The sequence below is a fragment of the Canis lupus genome, chromosome 12 (genome assembly GCF_003254725.2).
Source record: "Canis lupus dingo isolate Sandy chromosome 12, ASM325472v2, whole genome shotgun sequence".
Lineage (NCBI taxonomy): Eukaryota > Metazoa > Chordata > Mammalia > Carnivora > Canidae > Canis > Canis lupus.
The window spans coordinates 68,908,798-68,930,394 of record NC_064254.1 but is presented as its reverse complement, the minus strand read 5'-3'; the positions used below and the strand labels follow the sequence as shown (position 1 = coordinate 68,930,394).

The window sequence follows — 21,597 nt, the reverse complement described above, 5'->3', positions numbered from 1 at the left end:
TTTAAAAAGAAATAGCCATCCTACTCATCCTGATGGTGAGCCCCCCCCCCACCAATTCTACCCAAAGGGAAATGGCTTGTTTCTCTGAGTGAAGTAATAGGTGCCCAATGTAAAAAACAACCAAACAAAACAATACAGCTATATGCTGTACATGAAATTCAGAGTGAAATCACCCATAATTATATGCCCCCAGAGCTAAATATATATATATATGTATATTGTTATAAATTTAATTTAGAAAGACAAAAAAGGGATGCTCGTATTTAATTAAATGTTAGTAGTGAACAGAGAGGCTTGCCAATATAGGAAGAATATTTTGTCACTTAGGATGGTAAAATATAGGGGCACCTGGGTGGCTCAGCGGTTGAGCATCTGCCTCAGGCGTGATCCTGCTCAGGGCGTGATCCTGGAGACCCGGGATCGAGTTCCACGTCGAGCTCCCTGCATGTACCCCACTTTTCCTCCCTCTGCCTGTGTCTCCACCTCTCTCTGTGTGTCTCTTATGAATAAATAAATAAAATCTTTTAAAAAAAAGTAAAAAAATTAAAAGGTGGTAAATATATTGCCAATGGAGTCCCACTGGACTCAAACTCAGATTTTCCTGTTTCCTTTGGCATCCGTATTCTGGCCTCTTAGTGGAGCAGGGCCAGTTATCAGCTCCTGCCCTATAGCTCCACCATCCAGCTCACCCACTTCTCAGGGGTTCCAAAGAAGAAGCAGTGGCTCTGAGAAACACTTCCTTGTGGCCAATTCTGGACCTGAGGTTTTTTTTTTTTTTTTTGGACCTGAGTTTGAATCAGTTCTTACTGTTTGCTTGCCTCACTCATTTCTCCCATCTAATATACACAGCCCCAAATAAAAGGCTTTCTTTTATTTCATTTTCATTTTATTTTTATTTTTGAAGGCTTACAATGGCTCCCTCCATCTTGCCTTCCCCCAGTTGTTTTTAATTCTTCGATTCCAATGTCCAATTTCAATTTGACCTGATATTTTAGACTGATTTTTAAGGAACTAAGCCATTTGATAATAAAATGTAGAGTAGACAAGCTTATGCTACCATTGTAGACATAACAAGGAAGCTTAGAGATGTCTTCATAAGAGGGATGCTTACTCTTCAAGTGCAGAAAACTGGCTAAGTGAAAAGTGGCTTCGTGAATGAAATTCAACATGTCCTGGATGTTTCCAAAATGCTACCTTGCATCTTACCAGAATTAGAATGCTCTGGGAAGGGTTCTCAGCTGACTGAGTCAGCCAGACAGGGCCCCAACAGGCAACTCCAGCGGACATGGCTGACTTTCTAGGCAAGCTCCAGAAGGAGGCATGAGAAAGAAATTAGGGGAGCAAACAGGTAGAAGCAGATAGAGGGCTGGTGGTAGGAATGCCTGGTTCCGTGGGGAGCCTGATGCTGGACTGGATCCCAGGACTCCGGGATCATGACCTGAGGCAAAGGCAGATGCTCAACCACTGAGCCACCAGGGCGCTGCTGGAACCTATATTTATCCCAAGTCTATAGGTTAGATACAGAGAATTAAGAAGAGGCCTTGACTTAGGCCAGTTCCCATCTAAAGAATCTTCTCATCATTAGAAGAAAGCCAGGAGCCCGCTGACCAGAACTAGAGTGGAGATAATCTAACTTGAAATTTACTACAGAAACAGGGCTCCTCAGGTTCCTTTAGATTAAGGATTGGTTGGTCTATTGATTTCATCTAACCATTTAACAAATAAGCTCTTTTTTGTTGTTGTTTTTTTTAACTCCACTTATGTGCCAGCACTATTCTAGCCTCCAGGTTAAGTGGCTTCCATTGTATTGGGTTCCAGGGCTGTAGAAACTGAAGCACCTACTTGAAAGTGCTTCTGGACTTGACCGATGTAGTAAAGCTCAAGGTGTGAGGACCATGGAGCTTTAGAAGCACATGCAGAAACCCCTATCTGCTCAATGACAATCAAATGAAAAATTAAAATTTCAGGGTCAGGGCACCTGGGTGCCTCAGTCAGCTAAGGGTCTGCCTTGGGCTTAGGTCATGATGCCGGTGTCCTGGGATCAGCCCCATGGTGGGCTCTCTGCTCAGCGGAGAGTCAGCTTTACCCTCTCCCTTTGCCCCTGCCCATTTGCTCTCTCTCTCTCAAATAAATAAATAAAATCTTTAAAAAAAAAAAAAAAGATATTAGGGTCTGTGCCAGCATTGGAGGAAAATTTTTTCTAAATCTGAATGAGAATATTCAGATTTAAAACCACTAAAAGAACGGCAAAAATAAAAAAAAAAAGAAATTAAAAAAAAAAAGAACGGCAAAAATATTACTGAAATCTAAAGAGATGCCCATCAAGCTGTTATCTGGCTGCTGGAAACATGGATTTTTATTTTTTTTCTTCTCACTTTACAGTATGCCTCCCCAAATCCTCTACAACTGCCAGTAATAGTTTTATAATTAAAAAGATATTGATATTCAAATGGACTTCTACCCCGCCCTGAGCATAATGGAGTAATCCTGTATATTGAAAGCTAATGAATTTTTTATTATTCTCAAAGCCTAATTAAAACTTCATTCAGGAAAGCAAAGATATTACATCTCTAATTTCTGCAGACACTAGTCTTTTTCTCATGCTTTTAAAATTCTCCTTTATTATGTGTGTGAGACAGAAATCAACTAATGCAAGTTCCTGTAAAACTAAATATGTGTGATTAATAAACCAGCACATTGATTAGATGTCCCATAACAAGGAAAAAAACGAGTTATAGAGACTTCTTTTTCCTGTTTTACTTGCAACCATAAAGTTGGTATCGAGATCAAGTGCATAAATCTTACATCAAAATTTTGATAATTTTCCAGTATATTGCAAACTTGGAAAACCCCAAAATTTCGCAAATGGTGATGGATTGGGTTCCATGCTAACTGGAGTTTTGAAACAAAGTCAGAAAATTGTTATGTCCAGAGAATTTAGAGTCCTCTGTTGCTTTGTGCCCAGGCACAGAAGAAGATTATAGGAACCAAATGTAAATAAGTTCCCTATTGGTCATTTATGTTTCTTCTTCCAACCCTAACCGTGTTCCTCTTCTTTATTCCCCATCTCAATTAATGGCAGCATCATTCTGCCAAACCGCCATGCTAAGATGTCCCAGATGCTTCATCAGTTTCCGTTTCCTCTTCCCCAACATTCAACCCCCCTGGGGTGGGGGGTGGGCAGGTTTGGGGGAGACAGCCTCTTCTCTTCTCTGCCACCCCACTGCCTAGTTCACATCCACAGCATCTCTCCCAGACCACAGCCATGACTCTCCAATGACTCATGCCCTGCTCCAGACTTTCCCCTAATCTGTCTTCCTTATCAGCAAAGGAGGCATCTTTCAACCTAATCAAGGCGTTCGCCTTTCTAAAATCTTCCAGGACTTTCTAGGCCCACCCCACTGAGCTTCTCACTGACACCAAACCTAACTCTGTACACATTCTGCATCTGAATTACTGCTCCCCTGCCCTCTACCTGGGATTCCTTGCTTATCCTTCAAGGCCTAGGTCAAATGCCATCGCCTCCATTACATCTTCTGCAACTTTCTTGGAAAAAGCCAGATGTTTCCTTCCTCTTTGTCCCATAGTAGGTGCATACTTTATGCATACCTCAGCCAGAGCCCAGCACACTATTTTATTGTTTGTTTGCCTCTCTGTCTCCTTCACAAGCTTGTGATTACTCAAAGGCAAGAACCAGATCTTTTTCATAAAATGACACATAATGACAAAATGACACATAAATGAATCTGATCTTCTTTATTTTATTTTATTTTTTGATCTTCTTTATTTTAATAGCAGTCATGGCTCATCGTCTGTCATGATATCAGCTGAATCCCGGTTTGTTACATGAATGAATGAATTAGTATAACAAACTGACAAATGCAAAAACCTTTAATTTTATAATTTATGTGACTTTGGGTCACTCTTTGTTGCAGTAAAATATGTCTTTTTATGCAAGGTATTCAGGCTCAGGCTCAGCGCTGAGCAACTAGCAAACAGTGTTTCTATTTAGGCCCTGGCTTCACAAAGTATAGTCTAGACCAGTAGCACTGGGGATACCTGGGAGCTCGTAAGAAAGGCCGATACTCAGGCCCCACCCCAGACATCCTGAATCAGAACCTGCATTTTCACAAGATCCCCGGGGCATTGGTATGTCCAATGAAGTTTAAGAAGCACTCATCTAGACAGAGCAGAAGTGCTCAAACGTCTCTTCTCATGACCCCCTCGCCCTCATAAGAATTATTTTATTCAAGTTGCCAGAGAGTTTTGTTTGTGGAGATTATATCCATCCACATGTACCACATTTGAAATTTAAAACCGTAAATAAATCTTTTTTTAAAAAGGAGGTGGGGCACCTGGGTAGTCAGTGAGTTGAGTGACCTACTCTTGGTTTTGGCTCCGGTCATGATCTCAGGGTCCTGAGGTCGAGCTCCAAGTTGGTCTCCACGCTCAGCACAGAGTCTGCTTGAGGTTCCCTCCTGTTCTCCCTCTGCGCCTCTTCTCTCCTCCACTCTCTTTCTCTCTCACTCACTCTCACTCTCTCTAAAATAAATAAATAAATAAATAAATAAATAAATAAATAAATAAATAAATAAAAAATAAATAAATAAATCTTTAAAAAATTTTAAAACTGGAAGTTTTTCTGGTTTCTTCATGTTAATTTATTTGAAAATAATAATATTAAACCCATTACACATTAATGTAAGTAACATGCTTTTATAAAATACAAACATATTTTACAAATTAAAAATATGGTTCATGTTTGGCTTAAGAGAAGGCAGCTGGATCTCATATTCCATTTCTAACACTTACTCACTTTCCTGCCATCAACTGTCTGCATGTAACTTTCTTAACAACTGCCCAAAGATTCAGAATGCTTTTTTTCATTTTTAAGTGGGGTCAGTTTTATTAAAAAATAAAGTCTCCCCAATTCAGCCTCAACAACATACTTATTTATTGTTGTCATTTTTCTTTTTTGATCTGTAAATGGCAGAGCATTGCAGGTCTAGGCATACTTGCAATCTCAGAGTAAAAGTTTCAGAGCTACAAGAAACTTCACAGACCATCTCATCTGAATTCTCATTTCATGGTTAGAGAATAGAGACCCAAAAAGGTCAAGTGACTTGTTCAAGTCTAGAAAAGCTGGAAGCAGTAGGGAGGGACCTGGTCTAACTATCTCGGCCAGTCTTTCAGAATGTACATCACTGCCTTTTAGGGAATTCCCTAACAAACCCTTTTGAAGGAAGGCAGATGAGGAAAGTCAGTGTTCACACTCTGAGCATTGAGAGGTCGGACAGATTTGGTGGCCGTGTCCTTGAGGATAATTGGGCTCTGTGGCTGCTATGGCAAACTTAGAGCCCTAACAAGGAGTCCAAAGCACCCATCAAGCCATAAGGGCACAGAAAGGAATCAGCTCATTTTTGCAGCTTAATAGGCATTAGGAAGTATGACCTAATGTCTTCCAACAAGCCTGTTTTCTTCTGCACAGATGGGCTTCATCTGTCCAACAGGGACTCAGGGAAAGTTGATTCTAGCCTATGAGCAACTGCCCCGATTGCTTATGCCTTAGATTCCTGGTCGTTGGGCAAGGCTCGTTCGTTTTCCCTGAGATGGGAGATTGCTACCAATTTTGAGCTGATTTGGGTACATCTGATTTGGGTTAATATCCCTTATGTACTCCAGACACTAATTCATTAATTCACCCTTTCCTACTTTTTCTTTTATTTTCCCCCCCCCCACAAACCTTTATTGAAGAATGACTTAGTTCTAGACACAGTATTAAGAACTGGGGGGTGAATATATTAACAACCTGTTGTCTGTGCATCATACTTTATTTTTCGCTTTCCCATTGATGTGTCAGCACTCTGAACTGGCCTCTAAATTTTATTCTGTTAACATAATTCTAATCAAGGACCAAAGATTGTCCATACCTAATGGCGGACCAAATGCCCAAAAGGTGTTCAACCGTGATAGCCTGTTGCCCACATTAGAACTTTGCCCTTTTGATTTGAAGTCCAAACTGTACATAAAATGGTATGACACCTAACGTAGTCATTTTATGACTCTTTGGGGCAAAGAGCCTTTTGTCTATCACACTGGAGAAGTGGTGTAATATGAAAATTAACAGCCTGACCTCTGGAGCCAGATGGCCTGAGTCCGAATCCACTTTTGTCTCCTTCCACTATATTGGGCAATTTATTGAACCTCTCTGTGCCTCCGTCTCTTCATATGTAAAATGGGGTAAAAAAAATAGTAACTTACTTTAGAATTATTCTAAGAATTAAATGTGTTAATCCATGTAACATGTTTGGAGCAGAACCTCACTGTTATTCTATTTTGAACTTCAACATAGAACACAAAGACAGAAAGAGCTCCGAGTTCACCTTGCTGTATTGCTTCATCTTGCCTTTCTTTAGGTTCTTCCACAGAGCTCTGTTTGAAAACAGTGTCTGCTGAAGCTCTTGGGCATAGATGTTACTAAGGGAATGGATCAAGCAGGAGGCTGCCTCTTGGATGGCATTCTAATTCTAATGGCATCATTTTTCACTGAGAACCCTATTCAACTTTTATACACTCTGGTGAATGTAAAGATGAAAATAATCACAGTGCTAATGGCATTGCCTTGTGCAATCCAGTTCAGTCCTGTTGGAGGAAACTATCAGACTAGCATCACTGCCTCTTAAGTGGGAATTAATCCATGAACTTGTCACTGCGGAGTTGACTCCATCCTGCTGAGTACCTATTCCAGTTTAGGCAGCAGCAGCACAGTACTGAGAGGCACAAGGTGGCCACGGGGCTGCTGAGGCTGGGAGCAGATGATAGCAGAACCATGCGGATAGTGGAAGTGGGGGTGAGGAGGAGGCATCAGAAGGAATTCCTGGAGTTTTGAGGCCTCGTACAGATCCTGAAAGATGAACAGGGAACTATCAGCAGAAAACTCAGCCTATTTGGTGCTTTTCTTTCAGTTGTCTCCACCACAAATGGAAAAGCATACAGAAAAACTAGCGTATTATTTGTCATATGTCACTCTCCAGGTTACCAACCCATTAGCTTTCATATATATTAGATAGATTAGATGTTTTTATCTACCTTTTATTCCATTTATGCTTCAGTAAAAGTTCTTCCAAGCCCATAAATCCTTAAATTGTTCCCACTGTCATGGGTAAGTATCAGGGGGATTTTTTTTTTTCATTTCATATTCATTCCAAGTCAGTAAGCAGATGTTTCTAGAACATTCAGAGTTTGATCCTTCTGGTTATTATGTTGAATTGAAATGAGAAACTGATGAATTATCCCCTCTGCATGAAAACTCTGAATTCCTCAGGCTGCTGGTTCATACACGGAAGTTCAGGATGAAGTCATCCCTCCTTGTCCACACTTTCTATCGTTGACTGGGGCCAACCTGGCTCTTTTGTGCTGACCAGTTCTGACCACACAATCAATTCCATCAGCCTGACATCCCCTTTACTTCAAGTACTATCTGGTTCCCAGATATGTTGTGTATGTAACGTTTCTTTTGTGTCTTTGTCCATCTCCCCATCGTTTCCTCACAGCACTGCCAGCGGAACACAACAGGAGAGCACTGTGAGAAATGTCTAGATGGTTATATTGGAGATTCCATCAGGGGGCCACCCCGGTTCTGCCAGCCGTGTCCCTGTCCCCTACCCTACGTGGCCAAGTAAGTTCTGAGAGAAGATGTTCTCTTCTGCTGCTTACCCTCTTAATTATGTATTTTTCATTTTGCTCTATCCAGAGTTCTCAGGTTTTCCCACCTCAGTGAAAAGACTGAACACCTCATATGGAGATGAGACTGGAAAAGCTATCGGAAAGTTCTTTAGCCTAAATACACTTTTGGGGAAACTCAAGCACTTGCAGATGAGTGATGACTCTGTTCCCCAAATATTGGGTAGCATCATAAGGCCAATGGAGTCTCTCAGGTTTTAGAAGCGAGGCTAGTTTCTTGGGCAGCCCCTGACCTAGGGAGATCGCAACTGGTAATGCCAAGAGATTCATAATCCAGTATTTTCAGTAGTGATGTTTCCTCTGCCTCTCACAGAGTAGACGTTGTCCTACATGTGGTGGCCAATTGTTCAAGCAGCATCAGAACATAGATAAACAGGATGCATGCTTTAGGCCAGTCAGCTCATAAAAGATTTCCAAGAAAACTAATTTTCGCTTCTGAAAATTCAGAAGCCATTCACTTCTGGCTATGTTTTGACCTGAGTGAGAAGTCCAAGAGAATACATGTTAATGGAAATAGTGGAATTCTTTTCAGGCGCACAAGATGTATAAGTCCAATAGTCAAGTCATGACTGGCCACTTTATTGTCTTAACAATGACAGAGTGTAGAATTAAAATGGTGGAGTGGTGTCTGGTTTTCCAAATATCAACCATTTCTCTGATTTTCTGAAGCCAAGTGGGTGTCTTACAATCAGTTCACTTCTGACAATAACTACCTGGAGTTAGTCAGTTGATGGAGAAATCAGCCATAAACGGGGTCCTTAGGCTACTCACATGTCTGCTCAGCTAACTAAATTCAACGTACCCCCCTCAGGTTCAGTCATTCTCTACAATGGCTCACAGAACTCAGGAAAGTGCTGTACTTACAATTACAGTTTTATCCTAAAGGATATAACTCAAGCCAGACTGAAGAGAGGCAGGGCAGGGAGGGAGATGGGAGGGAGATGAAGAGGGAGATGAGGGAGGGAGGGAGAAGAGGGAGATGGGAGGGAGCAGAGCTTCTATGCATTTCTGGGTTGTTCACCAACCCGAAGCTCCACAAACCTCATTTGTTAAGAGCTTTATGGATGTTTCATTACATAGTCATGATTGATTAAATTATTGGTGATTGAAACTCAATCTCTGTCCCCTCTCCCCTCCTTGAGGTTGGGGGAAGGATAGGTTTGAAAGTTCTAACCAGTTAGTTTTTTCCTCTGGCAGACCAGCCCCCATCCTAAAGCTCCTTAGAGGGCCCTGGAGAGTCACCTCAGTAACATAAACTTAAGTTTATGCTGAAAGGGGTTCATTCTGAATAATAAAAGACAATCTTATCACTCAGGAAATTCCAAGAGCTTTAGGAGCTCTGTGCCAGAAACTGGGACAAAAAAACAAATATATATATATATTTTTTCTTAAACCACAGGTAGAAAGAGTATTGAAATCTAGGCTCTTATCACTGCTTTGGCACAAAATAACTGTATGACCTCAGGCAAGGTACTTTCTCCCCATGTCTCACTTTCCATGGGATTTGGAGTCAAGGAGACTAGATTCAGATCTTGGCTCCATTTGTTGATTTTTTTTATCTGCTCTGGATCTCAGGGGTATTTTTTTCCCTGAGTCGTATAAGGATCTGCCTCATAGGGTTGGACTAGGATAATATGTGTGGAGCATATGAATTGGGGCCTTCTGTAGCGGAAGGTGTTTGCTAGTTACTGCCTTTATTGAACACATACTTTGTATTTTTTTCTAACACCAGTATATTGCTTACTCTGTGTCAGACAACATTTTAAATGTTTGGATGTAATATTTAGTTGGTATCTAGTATAAAGATTAAATTAAATAGTGCTTATAAAATAACTTTTAAAAGGCCTGAATATCACACACACACAACTTTTTTTAAGATTTTATTTATTTATTTGAGACAGAGAGAGAGAGCTTGTACATGAGTTGGGGGAAGCAGATGGAGAGGGAGAGGCAGGCTCCTCGCTGAGCAGGGAGCCCAACATGGGGCTCCATCCCAGGACCCTGGGATCATGACCTGAGCCAAAGGCAGATGCTTAACTGACTGAGCCACCGAGTCACCCTCACTTTCTTGTAAGACAACCAAGATGACAGCCAAATCTCTCCCTAATTTTTTTCCTGAATTGAACACCAATATCAACTAGTATTTCACCTAAAATTTTGTGATTTGTTCAAATCCTCTGATGAGTCTCACAGTGAAGAAGTCAAAGGTTTTACAGCCCCATTTTTCTTTAGAAGCCACTAAACTGCTTCAGTCCTTACTTTGTGATTTTTTTCATGTCCTATGGTATCAACAATGTGTGCAAAATGGATGGTATTGAGAGGGAGAATAGAAACCTCAAGCATTGAATGTTCTGTTATTTTCACCCAAGTGTATCCTGATTTATGAGCTCCCTTTGTCTCATGTAGGTATATTCGTTAATTGTTCATTAATATTCTGCTCTCAAACATTATTCTTAACCATATCTGATGAGATGTTCAGCTTGCTGCTTTCTTGCCATGCTATCGTTATTTTGTTAAAAATAACCTCCAACTTTCCAGTAACAGGTTCCCCTCATTCTCCCAAATAAAGGATGCTATGTAGCATCATCTGATCAAAATAGGTTAAGGAGCCCTGAGCTGCAGAAAGGCAATCCTCTAAGTTGTATCCTCTGACTTTTGCCCTTTTTGCTTCATTCGTGCTGATGTAAGAAACAAAGGCAAAAGAAAAAATTAAATTTCCTTACTACTTACAGCCCATTGACAGGTCCTTAAAACAGCAGAGGGAACTTCCTCTGGGAGCTCAGCTGTCTTGATGTTGACAAATGGCAGTCTTAGCTTAACTTTATCCCAACCCCCCAGGATCCTGTGAGTCTGCTTTAAACATACAGAAATTCCTTTGGATACTTCCTTTATCTCTACCCCCCAGATATATGTTAGCAATCATGCTCCAAACATATGGTCCACTGACATACATCTGAAGGGTCTCGTGAGTGAGGGCTTCCCAAACAGTAATAAATGACCTTTTCCTCACAATAGCTAGTCCCCTCAGGGTCCTGAAAACCTTGTTTCCAAAATTCCTTGGAGGCTTGTACTGTCCCTAACCCCCTCCCAACCTGAAAGTATATAATCAGTCACCCATCACAACCCCAGTGCAGTTCTTTCTGCACCATGTGTCTTGTCCCCATGTTTTAATAAAACCACCTATTTGCACCAAAGGCATCTCAAGAATTCTTTCTTGACTGTTCACTCTGGACCCCAACATTTCCACATGAGTATGACAAGATGTTATCTAAATTATGACATTAATGTTTTCAGATAAGAGATTTTTGGAACCTCATTCCTATGTACTGAAAAGTTTTCTCTACATGCAATCGACAAATATATATTGAGCACTTATTAGGTGCCAGCCATCTGCTCACTAATCGCTGGTCACAGTAGTGAACAAAACAGTCAGAATGCTTTCATGAAATTATGTCAAAATGCAGCCGCATTTTAAAGCGCCTAAAGCAAATGAGCTGGGTTATCCAGTATTTGAGTTGATCAAGAAGCTCTTCTGAAGGCCCTTTCAAATAAATAAATAAATAAAGGGGAGACTTGCCAACTAGGATGATGAGCTTCCTGCCTTGAAGGAGGCAACAGTTCCTATTGGGTCACCATTCCCACTCATGTTCTTTGGGTGTGTGAGCAGATCCTGGTTCAAAGAGCAATTGGAGGTCTCAAGGAACGAGCTCTGCAGTTAGGTACCTAGTCATAGATATGAAAACTGAGGCCTCTGAAGCACACATTTGAAGTTGAAAAACCTGCTGAAAATGAACACAGAAGCAAAAATACCCCCCACATATAAGAACATTATGTGAGAGTGTGGAGGGATTGTGAGGCACCTGCTTTCTCTGAGGTGGCAACAGTCCTATTTCCCTATTCCCTTGGGGGAAGAAACTGGCTACAAATAGGGAGGTAAGGATGGGGAGCGGAGTATAATCTGTGGCCACAGAACAAGACAAATTTGCCTGGATCCTATAAGGTTCTAGCCTTTGACATGACCTTATTATTGATTTAGTTAACTAATCTCAAACATCTTATCAAAAATCAAATACCCATTTCCTGTTTCAGCTCCTTTAGAATTCATATTGCTGCTATCTATAAAAATTAAAGTACCAAGATTTGTATTTGAGCTCAGAAAGTCATGTAATATGGAATCCAAATCACACTTTAAGAGATCCTTTAATTGAGCCTCCAGACCAGGATTTGGATTTCTAGTTACAATCGCCACATCAGAAAGCAACGAAATTATGCTTGAGGGAGGTCCACAAGCAAACAGTGCTGAGTCTATTTTTCTTTAGGTACTATAATGGTTTCCAAGAACAAAAGGCTCCCTTCCACTTGGAGAGGGTGCCATGGTTGTTAATGTGGGCTGAGAAAGGCTCAAGGTTTTCATTTCCCAGGCCAAAAAAACAGACTTTACCCTAAGAAAAATATAAACAATTAATGCTGATAAAAAAAACAAAAAAGGAATCTCAATGGTTGGCACTGCCTCTGAGTCTCCCTCCACTGAGACCAATGGTCACGCAGCTATTCCCAGGAACCATTTGCACAGAGTTCATTTATTTATTTTAGAGTTGGCCAGACATCCTCCCAAACTACTAGTAGCTACGGTAATCGCTCCAATTAAGGAAAATGTCATCTCTTTGAAGCAGCAGGACATTAGCTAAAGGCAGAGGACTCCAGACATCCAGGCAGATGCTTCAGTCCTCCAAGCCCTGGACAGGCTGCTGGGAGACACATCTTCAAAGAAACATACACGAGGGTTTGTCTACGTTCTGGACTCTTAACTGACAGTGTTTTTTGAAGTGGGGTGAAAAACAAGAACAAGCAAAATGAAGAATAAAAGCCAAAGAAGTGTAATTTTGTTGAAATGTTTTTAGCCAAACTGATAGAAAAACTAAATTGTGGATATTGCCTTTCACTGCAAAGAATGTATTGTTTTCTGGATATTCTATAAGAATATATTGATTTTAGAAATGTCTTCAAACAAAGCAAACACATCCATTTGCATTGCTCCAAAGACCATTAGGGTAAAATTGCTAATACATGCAGGAATGTGAGAGCAGCAGGTCACACTCCACTGATGGCACAATCCCTAAGCCAATTAATTTGAAAGTCTTTAAAATTTTTCACACCCCTCTCATGTGGATGGATTTATGTGTCAATGTAGAATTTTCCAAACACATGGAAATATATTCCATTTCCTCCGTCTTAATAGTTGAACAATATTTTTATTGCTTTTCTGTCCTGTGTCCAAATTTTCATTTTCTAAAAAAACAAACAAACAAACAAACAAAACAAACCACAGTAATCCAGAGAAGGGTTCCTACAGACAGGAATCCTTTTCCTGTGGGTCCTATTTACCGCTTGTGTACTAGTTTTGTGATTTTGATCAAAAGAACCAGTCCCTGCACACTTTATTCCCCACTTTTCAGGTACACAACAAAGAAATTAAGGTTCAGTGGAGATCATATAGTTTAGAAGCAGTTCATGAAAAAAAATAAAATAAAATAAAAAAAGAAGCAGTTCATGACCTTGAAGAGTGGAAGAGATCTAGTGCAGAAAAAAGAGGGAGAAACTTTCAAACTTTCTGGGTATACACAGAAAATATTCATCAAAAATTACAGGTAGCACATTTAAAAAGCTGATTATTTTATTTCTGGCTCTGGGATATGTGTTTTGGACTTGTATCAAATAGATATATATTCTAGAAATCCCACTGCTTCCAGTAAAAATAATTAAGTGCCTCTGTGGCAAAATAAGTAAGTGGATCTGGGAAATGGTCTCACCAATGGATGGGCATTTTTGGCATTTTCTGTCTGGGTCTGCCAGTCTAAACTTTCCTGAAAGGAGGAAGATTTGATATAAATAAAGCAAATGATCACACCCATTAGAACTTGACTGGGACCAAGGCAGAGATGACCAAACCGAAAGTAGGACAATCTTTTCAATGATGTATGGAGTTGACTTCTAATATTCTCTTTTAATTCTAGTTTTGCAGAATCCTGCTATAGAAAAAATGGAGCTGTTCGGTGTATTTGTAAAGAAAACTATGCTGGACCTAACTGTGAAAGGTAGGCTAATAAAATTCACTCTTTTCTGAGTGTGTTGAAGGAACTTTATGTTTCTTGCACTCATCAGCTCTATCATGCTCCCATTGAGTGGGTCTTAAGAGGAGGGAATGGAGGATCATATTTCAGACCACCTTGGGGGAGCTCTCCCAAATCTCATGCCACAAATGGAGCTATGACAATATGCTCCCCCACAACTCCAGGTCAGGGCCATATCTCAGGAGAAATGGTCAGGCGAAGAGGAAAATGATACGTATACTTTGAAAAGATTCTCGAGATGGTTTTGGTAACACCCTTCTCTCTCTCCATCATTGGGAACCTGTAGTGTAATTAATAGAGAAGCTTCCTCAGTAGGGAAAAAGGGCGGGGGGGATCCTTTACTGACTAGTAAAGCCGTACACTGACCAAGGCACGAGCCTATTATTTAGTCCATTCTTTATAACATCTCCTTCCCTGAAAAGCCAACAAATGTCAGGAGAGTTTGGATTTCCTGAATCCCCGTTGGTATTTACACCTAACACTTTTTTTTATTGGAGTTCAATTTGCCCACATATAGCATAACACCCAGTGCTCATCCCATCAAGTGCCCCCCTCAGTACCCGTCACCCAGTCACCCCAACCCCCTGCCCAGCTCTCCTTCTACCACCCCTTGTTCGTTTCCCAGAGTTAGGAGTCTCTCATGTTCTGTCTCCCTTTCTGATATTTCCCACTCATTTTTTTCTCCTTTCCCCTTTATTCCCTTTCACTATTTTTTATATTCCCCAAATGAATGAGACCATATGATATTTGTCTTTCTCCGATTGACTTATTTCACTCAGCATAATACCCTCCAGTTCCATCCACATCGAAGCAAATGGTGGGTATTTGTCGTTTCTAATGGCTGAGGAATATTCCATTGTATACATAGACCACAGCTTCTTTATCCATTCATCTGTTGATGGACACCGAGGCTCCTCCCACAGTTTGGCTATTGTGGACATTGTTGCTATAAACATCGGGGTGCAGGTGTCCCGGCGTTTCATGGCATCTGTATCTTTGGGGTAAATACCTAGCAGTGCAATTGCTGGGTCGTAGGGCAGGTCTATTTTTACCTCTTTGAGGAACCTCCACACAGTTTTCCAGAGTAACTGCACCAGTTCACATTCCCACCAACAGTGCAGGACGGTTCCCCTTTCTCCACATCCTCTCCAACATGTGTGGTTTCCTGCCTTGTTAATTTTCCTCATTCTCACTTGGGTGATGTGGGATCTCCTTGTGGTTTTGATTTTTATTTCCCTGATGGCAAGTGACGCGGAGCATTTTCTCATGTGCATGTTGGCCACGTCTATGTCTTCCTCTGTGAGATTTCTGTTCATGTCTTTTGCCCATTTCATGATTGGATTGTTTGTTTCTTTGGTGTTGAGTTTAATAAGTTCTTTATAGATCTTGGGTACTAGCCCTTTATCTGATAGGTCATTTGCAAATCTCTTCTCCCATTCTGTAGGTTGTCTTTGAGTTTTGTTGACTGTTTCTTTTGCTGTGCAGAAGCTTCTTATCTTGATGAAGGGTTGGAACAAATTATCTTAAGATTTGTGTGGAATCAGAAAAGACCCCGAATAGCCAGGGCAGTATTAAAAAAGAAAACCGTAGCTGGGGGCATCACAATGCCAGATCTCAGGTTGTACTACAAAGCTGTGGTCATCAAGACAGTGTGGTACTGGCACAAAAACAGACACATAGATCCATGGAACAGGATAGAGAATCCAGAAGTGGCCCCTCAACTCTCTGGTCAACTAATATTCGACAAAGCAGGAAAGACTATCCACTGGAAAAAAGACAGTCTCTTCCATAAATGGTGCTGGGAAAATTGGACATCCACATGCAGAAGAATGAAACTAGACCACTCTCTTACACCAGACACAAAGATAAACTCAAAATGGATGAAACATCTAAATGTGGGACAAGAATCCATCAGAATCCTAGAGGAGAACACAGGCAACACCCTTTTTGAACTTGGCCACAGCAACTTCTTGCAAGATCCATCCACCACGAAGGCAAGAGAAACAAAAGCAAAAATGAACTATTGGGACTTCGTCAACCTAACACGTTTTTTTACAAAAGCTGCTCTGGGCTTTGCTCAAATAAGAAAGACGTTGGCGACCAGAGATGTAGGCTTCCACCGCCGGACCTCCCGGCCAACCATTTCCCGTCCCCCCACCTGTAGTTACTCAATTCTCTCAAATCAAATGGCTTTTGCTGGAAGAGCCTCACAGAGCGGTCTTCTTATTCTGAACAGAAACACCATTACCGTCGGCCTCGCCCTCGTGTTTGGGCGGCGAGGTGATGTGGGTGCCCCAGAGACAGGCCGGGGGAGCCGGGGGACCTGGTGGCCTCTGCCCCCCCCCCCCCCGCCGCCTGCAGCTCAGAGGGGAGCCCTCAGGTGACAAGCCCTGGCCTCCCAGGGAGCTCCTGGGCCCCTCACACGGCAGCTGGGGCCCTGCCCGCTGGGGACCTGCCCACTGGGGACCTGCCCGCTGGGGACTTGCCCGCTCGGTCCCCGCCAAGCCCCAGCGCCCGTGGGCCCGAGAAACCCTCCAGGCAGGACGCACCGCGCCGGTGATGATTATCGACACAAATCGTAGATGACTCTTTCACTGGAGACTTCTTAAAGGGACTTTCCTCCTTCTGGCTACGAGGGAAGAGGGGAAGGGACAGCTGGTGGCGCACAGGAATCTCGGGGCCAACTGAGGTCGGTTCTCGGCGTCTGTGCCACGCGCGTTCTGAGCTTCCCCGGGGCCGAGCCGGCGACACCCGCTTCCCGGCTGCGAGAGTCCAGAGGCCGGCGGTGAGCCAGGCCCAGGGCCTTGGCTCCAGCAGGGTGACAGCTGAGGGGCGGTGGGCGCCCCCGGCCGGCCCCGCCAGCCCCGCTGCCCCCCGCCAGGCCCAGCAGCAGGTGACCTCTGGCCCGGGGCTCCGGCCTGCGAGGCTGCGCGGGGAGAGGCCTGGGTTCAGTGGGCCAGCGCGGGGTCAGGACGGCGGCCAGACCGACGGACAGACGGAGGGTTGGAGGGGCTGAGCCTCTGGGGATGTGAGCCTCCAGGGACGTGAGCCTCCTGGACGATGAGCCTCCAGGGACATGAGCCTCGGGGAGATGAGCCTTCGAGGACATGAGCCTCCTAGACCATGAGCCTCCTGGATGATGAGCCTCCTCGGCAATGAGCCTCCAGGGACGTGAGCCTTGGGGAGATGAGCCTCCTTCCAGATGAGCCTCCCGGCGATGAGCCTCCGGGGAGGCTGCAGGAAGGCTCGGGCAGCCCTGTGGCTCCGCAGGGTCGGGGCGAGCTCCGAGGGCCGCCCCGGGCAGGGTTGCACCTCAGCTCCAGTCCTTGCCCCGCCCCCAGCCAGGTGTTCGGGTGCCAGGGCCAAGCGCCCCAACCCTGGAATGGAGGGAATGAAGACGCTGGCTCTGAGGCGGCCCGAGGGGCACCACGAGGTGCCCAGTGTGGCCCGTGGCACCAAAGGGACGCTGGGCCAGAAACGGTAGCTTTGACCTGGGGAGCACCCCTGGGTCCTCCCTGTCTCACCGTCCTCATCGCTCAAGCCCAGAACCAGCTGAGAGGAGGTGGTATTTTGTCACACGGCAGGTAAGGAAACTGAGGCGAAGGGAGGTGACCTGCTAAGTGGGGGGCCCAGGATGTACACGGCTTGGCTCAAAAACCTGGATTCTTTCTCTGTGCCCGGACCGTCTCCCCCAGAGGTCTTCCCAAAGGTCTTCTATTTCAGACTTTGACAATTAATGAAGTAGATGATGTCGGATGTTGAGGAGACACACAGTCGATCTGCTGCCAGCCTTGGCGGGGAGGCTCTGGGGGGCTGGAGGCTGAGGGGGGAGGCTGCTTCCCCAGCCGCGCTGAAGAGAGCGTCCTTCAGAGGCCTGGATCACCCCGAGCGACCTTGTCTGCTTGTCCCCTCTCCCTTGTCCACCCGTCCTCACGCCCTGCTATTTTAAGGAGGGTGTACTGGGGCCTTTTACACCGCAGATTGGCCTTGCTCCCGGGGGACTCCTCCTCCAGCTGGGAACCACCACACAGGCACGGGATACGTCAAAGACATGGTCCCTTGTCCTCGATGAAAGCCAAGGCTGGAGCAGCAACAAAGCCACACACCATCCATCACAGGGGGAAAGAGCAAAGCTTCCCCAGGGGAGCAGTGGAAGGAGGAGCTCTTCCCCGCCCAGCGGCCTGGGTCGGGGGCGGGGGGGGGGGGGGGGGGGGGGGGGGGGGGGCGGGGGGGGGGAAGGAGGGAGCCCCCACCGCTTCTGCCTTGTGTTTGGCCCTGAGACTGGTGGGGGTGTTTCGCTTTGAGTTTAATCACCAAGTTGTTGGATCGTCCCAGTTAAGCTTCAGTCTAATCTATATTTTCAATATATTGGTGACCTGGGACTTCTCCACAAGATGTTTTCAAGATATGCTGCTGACTCATGTGGATGCCTATTTCTTTCTTTCTTTTTTTTTTATTTTGTTTATTCATGAGAGAGAGAGAGAGAGGCAGAGACACAGGCAGAGGAAGAAGCAGGCTCCATGCAGGGAGCCCGACAGTGGGACTCGATCCCGGGACCCCAGGGTCACGCCCTGGGCCGAGGGCAGGAGCTTAACTGCTAAGCCACCCAGGCGTCCCCGGGTGCCTATTTCAAACAAAAATGAAATCGGTCCAAACCGAGAACACACTAGGTGTTTCTGTCCTGAGAGATCTTTTAGCCAAGGGACGGTTTTCGAATCTGACTGTAGGGGAGTATTTCCTGGAAACCTTGGATTCCTGAACCTTCCCCACCTCCCCTCTGGGCCCCACTGAGAAAGAACCTCCAGGAGGGAGGCCCCGGGGACCTGTTTTAGGGCTCTCTGCTGGGCTCTTGTACCAATCCTCACTGCCTGCGACCCGCTGCTCAGCCCCCGATAGCGCACCTGCTTGATGTGGAACACGGTTTCTCAGGCGGTTCCTTAAGACCCGCTGGTGTCCTCGGAAATACTCGTGGAGGTTCATGAGTTCTCAGGGAATGTTCAACTTCAGTGATAATCTCGAGGAAAAAGTCACTTGAAACATGTTCTGGACTTTCTGTAGAACCACTTTATGATAAAGGGAGATCTGCCTCAAAGCAGAGGAGAAAGTACCAGCCGGGGGGGGGGGGGGTGTCAGTGACACATGCCAGACAGTTGGAGGCCAAATGGCACGACGTCAAAGCAGACAGAGTCCTCACACAGCACATGGCGGGACGTGGGTGCGGAACTCGCACCATCCCCTCCCACGTCCTGTCGCAAGTGGCCATTCAGTTGCAACAAGACAACCTCACCCATTGTCTTGAATTGATGCTATCAGTTCGAATTCAGTGGTTTCACAGTTTTGTTTGTGTTTTATCTGCAGAATTTACTTTGGTTTTCAAAATGTATAAAAGCCATAGGTGTAAGGAGTTTCTACCCAGTTTTCTGTTCGATCTACTTAAAGATTTAAAGATCATTTCGGTGCACACCAGGAGAGGTGTCCTATGAAAATGTTTTCCCTTTCACAGGGATCCGTGACGCACACGAGTTTGAGAAACATAGCTCTGCAGCACAGAACATGACCCTCTTACCAAACCCTCTTCCCTTCCCTTCCCTCTTTCCGTGCAAAACACCTCAAACGCCCTCGTCTTTATAATGAGGTCCGTGTTTGTAGCCTCCCCCGGCCCCTGGCGGGCTGGTTCCCAAAGTCCTTTCCTCACCTCACACTTCAACTTCTCCACGTGGGAGCTGCTGCTCCTCAGATCCTCCAGCCCAGCTGCGGATGATGGCCTGACCAGGAGGGGAAAAATAGCAACCTTAGGGAGGCTTACCCTGTGCCTGTGCCGGCGCCTTGACAGCACTTTACATACAATGATACATTTAAACCTTAAAAAAAAAAATCCTATGAGATACCATTTTCATCCTTATTTATAGAGTAGGAAAGTGAGAGACAGAGAAATTAAGCCACATGCTCAAAATCACACATTTCAGAGTTTTGGGTTTTTGGTTTTTTTTTTTTTTTTTTTTTTTTTTTTCAGTCTCTACTATTAAAGTAGAAGCTCCTCAGCAAAAGTTGCATCTCATTCATTTCTCTGCCGCTCTCCCCTCATCACAGTATCTGGAACAAGAAAGGCACTCAGTCATTTTTGCTTAAGTAACAGCCTTTTTTGATTTAATGAAAAATCAATGACGGTACTGTTAATGTTCTTTTAAAAAGGCACCTGTAGTGACGAGCGTCAGTCATCGCCTGCTCTGTTTGCTTCCCACTCCTCTTCACGCCCAGAAAATGGAAGAGGGTGACACCGAACTGAGTGACTCAAGACACTGCCTTCTGGCTGAATAGAGGTTGCAAATGCAAGCTAGCACCTGATGCAAATGATTGTAAAGCGTACAGGCCTCATAGACAGGAGTTTTGCGATTCTCATTCTCACCCCAGTGTGACTTTTGCTCTAAATAGTACATTTTTTAACCTCATTTTTTGTTAGAGGCAGAGAGAAAGAGAGAGAAAATGCACTTGAGCACATGCATGAAGTTCACTGCCTCTGAACCTACCACCAAAAGATGTTCTCGAAACTCAAAGTAGCTTGCCACTGGGACTGAGGTTCTGACTTGCAGAATGGAGAATGTGGTTTTTCTCTTGCGGGAGACCACGAGACAACCTAAGGACACCAGATACAGTGGGATTCAACGGAGAGAAGGAAGGAAGTGGCGCCTGACCTCTGGAAGCTTGGGCAAGGTCCTTTGCACCCAGACCCCGGGATTCCCTACTCCGAGGTGGCAGGTCTGAGGCCCCTCTCAGTGGGACCAAGAGTCTAATACTCTCTGGCTGGTGAACTGCGGCGAGGGATAGGAATTCAGTTCAGCCATGTGTTCCACAGAGGAATGGTTTGTGCTGGCTTGGGAACCAGAGAAGCCATAAATCAGAGGTGCAAAGACAGGAGTATGAATAACAAAACTCACTGAACATTTCCTCCTGGGGGTGTCTCTGTGGGTTGTGTGGCACTTAACATTCATCCTTATCTTGTTCATAGACCTCAATTCCTAGAGTTTATGATATTATGTATAATTGTGCTTGATTTGTTTCCTGCTCTTTCAGGGCATGAGCTGTGTGTTTTTCCTCTTCCCGTCTCTCCACACCCTACATAAAATAGACCTGAATTGTCCCTTTGTTGGAAGAATTCATTCATTCCTTTATAGCAGCAGCACTTGGTCCAGGGTGGAGTGAAGGAAAGAACATCAGGGTCAGAAGGTGTGGGTCTTGTGCTGGGAGTTCCTTGCTACATGAGCCTGGAAAACCAAAGTAGCCTCTCAGCCTCAGAATGCCAGGCCCGTGTGGCCTACCTCCCGGGTGTCTGTGGGAACTGAATAAACTCACCTCGGCGACACTATGAGACACGATGCAAATAAAGGGCACACAGATTGAACATACGTCACCATTACAACTACACCAAAAAATTGAGACATGGGAATAAAGCCTGGAGGAACTCAGGCAAAATATCGGACAGTGATTTTGTTAGGACCTTAGGATTACAGGTGATCTTCATTTCTCTATTTTTCAAATGTTCTGAATCATGCAAGCATTTAAAAAAAAAAAAAGAAGAAGAAGAAGAAGAAAGTAATGTCTTGTTATTATTGGCCAGGTCTTCCTGATTTCCTTGGAAAGTCCTCCCTTGCTTTCCTCCCCAAGGCCAACGCCCCAGCCCAGGCCCTCCACACCCCAGCCTTGCCTCCCCATTCCAGCCCGCAGC

The 21,597-nt window shown here is 44.4% G+C and overlaps 1 protein-coding gene across 3 annotated transcripts in view; it reads left to right on the top strand.

Moving 5' to 3' along the window:
- LAMA4 (laminin subunit alpha 4) overlaps positions 1 to 21,597 on the top strand; it is a 142,899-nt gene that overhangs the window by 40,387 nt on the left and 80,915 nt on the right. For all 3 annotated transcript variants that reach the window (XM_049092473.1, XM_025444841.3, XM_049092474.1), the window contains exons 3-4: positions 7,554 to 7,678; positions 13,758 to 13,838. In XM_049092473.1, the coding sequence (XP_048948430.1) occupies positions 7,554 to 7,678; positions 13,758 to 13,838 (206 nt within the window). The remainder of the gene's footprint in view (positions 1 to 7,553; positions 7,679 to 13,757; positions 13,839 to 21,597) is intronic.